At 40.1% G+C, this 9,913-nt stretch overlaps 1 protein-coding gene across 1 annotated transcript; it reads left to right on the forward strand.

Moving 5' to 3' along the window:
- The first annotated feature begins 1,109 nt into the window (after positions 1-1,109).
- Positions 1,110-2,051, forward strand: LOC140105469 (olfactory receptor 5G9-like). Its single transcript, XM_072129421.1, has one exon. The coding sequence runs from the start codon at positions 1,110-1,112 to the stop codon at positions 2,049-2,051; it is 942 nt and encodes a 313-aa protein (XP_071985522.1).
- Positions 2,052-9,913: the final 7,862 nt, after the last annotated feature.

Raw genomic sequence — 9,913 nt, forward strand, 5'->3', positions numbered from 1 at the left:
CCAACATTGGATTAAATTATGTTATTTTAAGGCTAATAATTATACTGGTTTTAAGTGGGTTAGACATACAGTACAGAATGAGTAAACATGTTTACACATTTTATAAAATAGGGAATTAGTTATAATAACCCTCAATTGAGTCGCCCTAGAGAGTAGGCAATCCCATTTAGCACACAATAACTGAGTATTTCTACATTCTCCACTATATAACCACATACAATTACATCCAGTTCTTAGATTGCTCTGTTTTCATACTGCATTGCACGTTTCTGTGTCTTTATGAAACTAAAAGATCTTCCACAGAACTTTACAAGGGCCATTTCTATGTGAAGAAATAATGTAAACATCACTTCTGGTTTTACAGAAGATCATTTAAGAGTCTGAACTAGTCTTGGTTTCCTTTATTGTAAATTCTTGCATAACTGACTAGTCTTGTGTCGAGCAAACAGAGTGTGCAGATGCCACATCAACATTAAAAGAAAATGAGATATTTTGCTGATACTTGTGATTATTTTACAGTTAAAAAACTGACTTTTTACCAATTTTTGTTGCTTTAATTGTATTGTATAGCTGTTGAATGACACAAAACATTGCTTTTATTGTTTACTTACTAATTATGTTTGCATTGCTTTATACACTATTTCATTCTTATTTGTTTATTATTTATTAGGTAATAATTATTTACCATTACATATTTATACATTTCACTTTTTAGATCTGTTGACAGGTCAATTTCCCTTTGCAAGTAGGAGGACTTTGCTCTATTTTTCTAATTATTATAATTTTAATTATTTTTTTTATTTGAACTGTATTATAGTTGTTTTATTGTATGCGGAATCAACAGCACAGAAGACGTCACCAATTTATTATTATTAGTTTCAGGAATCCTAAAATATCCATCAATAAAAGCAAAGCACTGTACTAGCAGGAATAGCTAGAAATAGTATCTACATGTATAGTATCTAATAATACCTACAAAACAAGAAAAGTACATGTAATTTATGGTGTTCACCCCATATTAGCCATTGATTTGTCCCAATGTTATAGTCAGGTCACAGATATAGGTGTCCCATCATGCTATTCTAATCCATTTATACTGTGCACCTGGCATGGCATATAAAAACATTACCCATCCTTCCGAATTTATTCTCATTGCTTTCTCTGATCTCCCACACCTTCAGACTTTTCTTATCATTGCATTTTGTCTTATGTACATCCTGACTTTTTGTGGCAACCTCCTTATTATTATCCTCGTCCAGTCTGAGCAGACCCTCCATAGACCTATGTACTTCCTCTTGAGTAATCTGTCTGTGGTTGACATCACTTACACCTCCGTCACGGTACCGAAAACACTTGTCAACTATTTCACCGGCACCAAAACCATATCTTTTCTAGCATGTTTTATACAACTTTATTTCTTTGTGTCTTTTGCAAGCACAGAATTTCTTCTGCTCACGTCTATGGCCTACGATAGATATGTGGCTATTTGCAAACCGTTGCGTTATTCTATGATCATGAACCGAAATGTTTGCTTTTTGCTCTCAGGAGCCTCCTGGATTGTAGGTTTTATTGATTCCATATTTTCCTTTTTTGTCTCATTGTTTGACTTCTGTAAAACGAATGCTATTAACCATTTCTCCTGTGATCTCCGAGCCTTATTGACACTTTCCTGTAGCAACACGGACACCATTGAGCGAGTGATATTCTCAGAATGCTTATTAATCGGAATGAGCTCTTTTATGTTAACGATAATCTCTTATATATACATCCTCCATTCTATAGTCAAGATTAAGTCGACTGAAGGGAGGAAGAAGGCTTTTTCTACATGCACTTCCCACATCACATCAGTTACTTTGTTTTATGGAACTATGATTTCTGTCTATGTCCGCCCTTCATCGGTGTCATCTCTGGACTATGATAAACTGTTCTCCGTTCTATACATTGCTCTTATCCCCACACTCAACCCATTTATATACAGTCTGCAAAACAAAGAAGTCAAAAAGGCTTTTTGGAAACTTTGTAATAAGGTTCGTCATGTGTCTAAATTGTAAAGAGTTCACACAATGGTTTTTACCACAAATTTGTTGTAAAAATGCTATCCAATTCAACATTATGGGAAACTGCTATGGCCCTTAATTCCAGATAAAAGCCAGAAAAAGGATTATGACCAGGTATTTAGCTGGGAATATCCAGTTCAAATATTATATTGAGTAAACTGATCAAGTGACAAGCAGACCTGTTCAAATCCAATTCAGACAAACGGCAACAATGTAGTCCTAGATTTCAATTTCATCTCTTTCTCTATTCTCTGAGTAAAATTTGGAGCGGTAAACTAGAGATATCTCTGTTTTTATTGGATGGACTTAGGAGTCTTTTAACTTTAGCCCTAACATTTTTGGAGCTGTGTGGACTTGCTCCTTTGAACTGGTGCTAGACTGGTCCTTATCTATTGTTTTTTGTGTATAATTGGGTAAACATTTGCTTTAGACAGGTTTACTATGCAAATGGTACATGAACTTAATTGTTTTGTAAATTTTTTATGTTTTAGATATTATGTTTCAATATGAAGTAACAATGAAACTTATGTTTAAAATACAAATATTGTTTCAGATTTTTTATTATTACATATTTAATAGTACATTTTTCTAATTTATTTTAATAATGAATTTTTGCCATTTTTTGAAAATGGGGTCTAAAGTTTCCTCTTCATCTATGCTGTTATTTGTGTTAACTGTGGCTGAGATTGCTTCTGTATTGGGACTCATTGGGGCACATTTACTTACCCGGTACCTGAGTGATCCCCGATCCGGACTGTCCAATGAGGATGAACTCTGCTACGATTATTGAAGATCATGCGTCCGATATCCTACATGAGTCATTTCCCCGATTAGGTCCGCCTTCTTCTTAGTTCACCTTCTTCTTCCCGGCATATGTAAGTGCACGGCTTGTGACACAATTTTTAAGTTAAATCCTGCAGTTTGTTCGAATCCGTTGGATCATCTGAGGGCCACCCCCCAATTTGTGTTGCAAGAAAGCCGGCGCGATGGCGCCAAAATCCAAATGCGTGTGCCAAAAACCCCTTTTAATTCCCTGTCCCAGTGGCGCAAAACGGAAATCGTTGGGATGTCCGACGAAAGTGTGGTCGGCGGGGCCCTTAATGGGTTCTTCTGCAGCTCAGCGCTGTCCAGCAAATGGTTATTTTGAGTGATGGCTGGTCTGGTCAGCTGCTGGGGGTGGACATTTATCTGACCATTGTCTTGCTATACAATTCTGTGCCTCACCGCCATCCTGGATTTGACCAGATTCTGTCTGTGTTTGTTATCTGTGTTTGTTATCTGTCCATCTTTGTCTTGTCTCTCAAGGTGTTATCCCACTTTCCCTATCTTAGACTGTGTTTGGTTGTTGGCTTAATGTATTTCTGTGTTGTGTGAACATTAATCTGTCTCTGACCTCCTTTTACCTGTCCACCATCCAGCAGCGGCAAGACGAAGTAGGCTTCCCTCCTGCAAGGTCTCCCTGCGTCTGTTAGCAAGTTCCTCCTGGGTTTGCCCTTATGTGGTTGGTTTATCTGTTGTAGGCAAATCCATAGCCTGCAGGGATGTTGCATGGTTAGTTCGCTACCACTTACACAACCAGCACAACACGGCTAAGTCTGGTTGTGATTTAACTGACACCATCTTTAGTTTGCATAACATTTACAATATAGGCAAAGAAGTGTTAACTAAGTGTAGCAGGAGCAGCTTATTTCCATCTCCCTGCCATTTGTATATGTTTTATTTTCCTTTTACCATGATCAATATCATAGCCAGCTTTTTGTAAAATGAAGTTTTAAAGGAAATCTGAAATTTCAACAAACCTAAGACTATTTGTAAATCTGACTCTCAACTTTATTATATCAATTACTAGTTTCAGTCAATTGAAAAAGTTAACTAATAGTAGTCTGGGTTCCATGCCAGCAAAGTCCTTCAAGACATGTGGCCATTATGGTGAATCCTCCAAGTAATTAAGTCCCAGCATTCCCTTCCCTCCTCACTTCTGCATACATCAATCAACAAGAAAATCTTGTGATCCTTGTTCACTCGTAAGGGGACATTTGTCAATGTTTCTACACCAGTTTTCTGTTATAGGAGCATTGAAAACAAGAATTTGCAATTGTCACGTGGGCGCGGAAGGAATGTAGTGGAGCGTGGAAGCTGGTGGGGTGTCTTACCAGGCGTAGTTTGCCAGACGGCCAAGGCTCCCACCGGATACATCAAGTAGCATAAGCTGATTGTAAATTATGTAAATTGGCTGTAAAAAGTCAAGGATGTGGGGAGTTCAACAATAAAGTCAACCTTTACTTGCCTCAGAATTCCCATTCACTGTAACTGAAAGTCCTGTGATCAGGAATATCAGTAATTGAGTCTTCTGTCTTCTGGTGGCATAGAAGGAGGTATTCAGGTAGGGAGAGCTTGACTGCAGTGCTAAACTATTCTCTTCCATGGTTTTATACAACCAATTTTTGGATGATGCCACCACAATGGCCCATGAAGACAACACAACCTGGAAGGTGTTAATGCACTTGACACAGTGGTTTATTAGGTCAATTTATTTATGACAACTTCCCTTTACGACACTATGACAAAATTACAAACCATTTGTAGTACACATTATATTCCTATATAATGTGTACTACAAATGGTTTGTAATTTTGTTACAAATTTACAAATTTTGAAGAAAAAAACAAACAAACAAAAAAAAACAGAAAACGTGGTGATAAATCCCCCCACTGTGGTTATTCAAGAATTGCATTTTGGTAAAATGTTTTCAGAAATGTTCCTACATTTCTGAAAACATTTTACCAAAATGCAATTCTTGAATTACCACAGTGGGGGGATTTATCACCACGTTTTCTGGGTTTTTTTGTTTGTTTTTTTCTTCAAAATTTGTACATAAATCAGTCAAAGTGGTAATAAATCCCCTAGTGCCTTATGTGTTCACATTTATCTATATTAATTTCTATAAGATTGGAATCATTGATAGGAGATAAAATGGCTTCATGTCAAAATATAGGTAAAACATTGGGGGCATTTATCAATTTGTCAAAAAACAATTACCCAAAGATAATAAAGGCCAGCTCACCCGATCAATTCCGCCCTTAGAGTAGAAGATCTAGTACAATCCTTCAGGTACCCAAAAACTTCAAGTCAAGGCCATCAGACATCATTATAGAAAAGGGGAAAGGTCTGCTCTCATATGTAAGTCTATTGATCTTTTAAATCAATGCAAAATTTTATTGAGCATGGCAATGTAGATATAGACAGCACAGTGTTTAAAAGTTAGGTAAATGTGTTTGGAAGCTGGGCATCTTACTCATGTTCCTGCACATACAAATGAACAGACTCCATTTAAAGCCCGTTCATGAGGAGTCACTGTAAAGGAAACCGCGACGTTCCGGACCCCTGAAGGGTACGTAAGGTCACTCGGTTATCCTTTTACAGACACTCCCAGAACGCACGGGTTCTGAGACCTGAGTGAAGTTGGCCCCCCCACCTTGTTCAAATCAAACAAAATTGGTGTCAAACGTTTGTGCTACGTTTGTGCTGGTTTGTGCAGCAGAAATTTTCGTTTGTGCCGCTATCGTTTTTCGAGATTTTAATGAAAGTTTCCAGAGGTCATCAGAGGTCAACCAGCCCCCCCACATTGCCCGAATCAAACAAAACTGGTGCCAAACAAGTCTGCTACGTTTGTGCTGCGCAAATTTTTGTTTGTGCTGCTTTTGTTTTGAATATATGAACAAAAAATTAAAGTTCAAAAGTTCAAGCAGCCCCCCCACATTAAGCAAATCAAACAAAACTGGTGTCAAACATTAGTGCTACGTTTGTGCTGGTTTGTGCAGCAAAAAATTTTGTTTGTGCCGCTATCATTTTTTAATATATTCATACTTTTTTGCAGAGGTCATCAGAGTTCATTTCTTCCAAAGTACAATGTGTTTGCTAGCTCCCCCTGGTGATCAAACCAGGGAAATGTCACTAGGTTTGTTTTTTACCAGTTCATCCTAAACACCTCAAACACCTGAACATACCTTAAAAATTATAGCGGCACAAACAAAAGTTTTTGCTGCACAAACCAGCACAAACGTAGCACTAATGTTTGACACCAGTTTTGTTTGATTCGGTTAATGTGGGGGGGCTGCTGGAACTTTTGAACTTAAATTTTTTGTTCATATATTCAAAACAAAAGCAGCGCAAACAAAAATTTGCGCAGCACAAACCAGCACAAACATAGCAGAATTGTTCGGCACCAGTTTTGTTTGATTTGGGCAATGTGGGGGGCTGGTTGACCTCTGATGACCTCTGGAAACTTTCATTAAAATCTCGAAAACGATGGCGGCACAAACAGAAATTTCTGCTGCACAAACCAGCACAAACGTAGCACAAACGTTTGACACCAATTTTGTTTGATTTGAACAAGGTGGGGGGGGGGGCTAACTTCACTCAGGTGGTTCTGAGAGGCACAGGAAGTGATTTAAAGTTGTCCACACCACTTCCAGATATGGCAAAACCCTAAATCAAATCCCTGAATGGCTATAAGATCCCTCTCACTAGCCGCAGTGAGACAGAATATTATCAGCCTTATGCTGCCACCAGTTCTCCTTTAATATAAGCCCGGTCCGTAACGGGATTATATAGGGTGAGGAACCAACCCGGTAAGATTCGTAATCGAGATAAAAGAGCAACACAGATTAGATTTTATATTTAATTGCCTTAAGGGCACACTAGACAATACAGTACACACAATAGATATATACAGTAATCAGAGCACAAATTACACGGGTAGCACTACAAGTCTAAGCAGTTTGGTTAGTTAGTTACCTTTGTGTGTGTGGCCTAATGGGGATGGATAGTCCACACTTTTAGATCCTCCCTGCGCTTTGTTGATGTTAAGTTTCCCCCAGGTGAAAAGACAAAGACCCCTTCAGTGGTGCCTGATTATATCAAGTGTGGACACACCTCTGTCCACCCTAAGGAGGGGCCATTGGTCAATCCTACCTAGTATTACATTCAGAGCCCTGGAGAAGCCACAGCTACCCCAGGGGAAGTCCTGGGGTCATGGTTCTGGTATCATTGGATCCGGGTGGATCGCATTGATATCAAACCTGACCCATTTGCTATGGTCCTATCCAAAGGTATCGATATCTCTTGAACAGAGTATCCCAGAGCCCCGCAGATCACATCTTCTTTATCAGCAACCAATACTCAATCCAGAAATGTATTTGGTGTTCTGGTGAGACGGACCATAACTTCATAACTGTCTCTATCCAACTTGGTGATTTGAGAGTTTTAATGGCTCTTTGTCTGTATAGAGTGGGGAGTGCCTGGAGTCGGTTTGTCTGCATAGGTCTTTGAAGCATGGCCACATGCTGGTTCTGTCAACAATCTGGTTCAATTAGGTTAATTTATGGTGGTGAATTACCAGCAGGCCACCCCTCCCCCTGGTCACATTATCACAGTCACGATCAGCAGTGGATCTCCGCCTGGCCCGCGATCATGTGACTCAAAAAAGCATTGAAATATTTGGTAACGCTTTTTACGATTATGGGATATAACAATACATGAAATTTGAGAAATATACTTTCATGTGTCAGAATATAAAAAAATCTCATTATTAACTTAATATTAATCATGAATTAAAAAATATAATAATGGAATGTGCATAAGAATTAAAAATATAAAATATAATAATGGAATGTGCATAAGTACAATGCGATATAAACACATGTAACCAGATGTAACCAAAAGTTTATGAACTGTCTCCCCATTCATGGGGGAATTAGTGGCTCTAATTGCGCCAAAAACTGTGCCACAGGATTAGTCAGAAAAATGAGTCAGAAAAGCGTTGGATTTATCCCTTTTTTAAAGTTTGAAAGCTGATAAAGCTTATTTGGTTCTCTGCATACTAGAGATGAGCGAGCACTAAAATGCTCGGGTACTCGTTATTCGAGACGAACTTTTCCCGATGCTCGAGTGCTCGTCTCGAATAACGAACCCCATTGAAGTCAATGGGAGACTCGAGCATTTTTCAAGGGGACCAAGGCTCTGCACAGGGAAGCTTGGCCAAACACCTGGGAACCTCAGAAAAGGATGGAAACACCACGGAAATGGACAGGAAACAGCAGGGGCAGCATGCATGGATGCCTCTGAGGTGCTTAATTGTACCATTATGTCAAAATTATGGGCAACAGCATGGCCATGGCAGAGTGACCGAATGAGGCTAGATAGCATCTAAAACATCCAATAATTGACCCTGACACTATAGGGGATGGCATGCAGAGGCAGTGGCAGGCTAGAGAGTGTCATGGCGACATACCCTAAATGGACTCAGGCTTCACCAAAGGAGGTGAGCAAGAAGCGCTGAAATGATTTCCTATGTGAACAAAAGGTTGACGGTATATTTAGTCGATAACACAGCATGGTGGCGACATAGTGACCAAGTTCCATAACGTATCTGGTGAAACACCCGAAAAATGAACCTGACACAGCTCTTTTGATAAGGGGACGACATGTGGAGGCAGCCATGGAGACGACTTCCATGATTAAGAGCGACAGTATGGGGCATTCATATTGCGCTGCTATGATTGCAACTTCAGGTCTCCAGCATGGCGGCGACAGATGGGCCAAGTTCCACTATGTATCTGGTGAAACACCTGAAAATTCTGCCTGACACAGCTCGTTTGATAAGGGGATGATGTGCTGCATATCCTCTCGTGCTCCAGCGTCTGGGGTATAGAGAGTTGAAATGAGACATTGGTGGACGCTGTGGAGGATCAAGGAGGCAAAATGGACAGGAAACAGCAGGGGCAGCATGCATGGATGCCTCTGAGGCTGCCTAATCTTGGGATGGAACTGGCGGTCCACTGCCAGGCGAGCTTTCGCCTGTCCAAGCCCCTGTCTCTCGGCTCCTCCCCACCCAAAATGGGCCTGGGTCCAGAAGCGTTTACTTTGAAAAAATTATAATTTTCAAAGCAGGCCGGGTCGGTTGAATATTTCACTTAGGAATAATGGAATAGCATAGTGGTTCTATTTTTAATTGTTTTTACGGAAATGGTTCCATGATTAAGAGCGACAGTATGGGGCATCCATATTGCTCTGCTATGATTGCAACTTCAGGTCTCCAGCATGGCGGCGACAGATGGGCCGAGTTCCACTATGTATCTGGTGAAACACCTGAAAATTCTGCCTGACACAGCTCGTTTGATAAGGGGACGATGTATGAAGGCAGTGAACTAGTAGTAGATTAAAGGTGCTGCAGTTAAAACTATCTTAGTTGGATCTTGGGATGGAGCTGGCACTCAGCTGCCAGGCGAGCTTTCGCCAATCCAAGCCCCTGTCTCTAGGCTACTCCCCAAACAGCACTTCTAAGAACCTTTTGTATAAGATCAAGTGTAGTAGCGTTCTTATAAGTTTGGGATATAGCGGGTGAGGGGAATGTAAACAGATGCGCAAGAAGCGCTGAAATAATATCGGTAAATGATAAAAGTTTGCCAGTATATTTTGTGGATTACACAGCAGGGTGGCGACAAAGTTAACAAGTTTGATGTGGAATCCATGAAAACAACCCAAAATTCTGCCTGACACAGTTCGTTTGATAAGGAGACCATGTATGGAGGCAGCTATATGGACGACTTTTGGAGGCAGCTATGGCTATGACGTGTGGAGGTAGCAATGGAGACAACGTGTGGAGCCAGCTAATAAGACGGCATGTGGAGACTGCTATGGAGACAATTTAATTTGGATAGTGCCTGTATGTGGCAGTCCAAAAAAGTTTTCAAACCAGAGGAGCAGGTAGGTGGTCCTCCAGAAAAATTAAATAAATTGAGTGCCTGTATGTGGCAGTCCAAAAAAGTTTTCAAACCAGAGGGGCAGGTAGGTGG

Source organism: Engystomops pustulosus, chromosome 11 (genome assembly GCF_040894005.1).
Source record: "Engystomops pustulosus chromosome 11, aEngPut4.maternal, whole genome shotgun sequence".
NCBI classification, from domain to species: domain Eukaryota; kingdom Metazoa; phylum Chordata; class Amphibia; order Anura; family Leptodactylidae; genus Engystomops; species Engystomops pustulosus.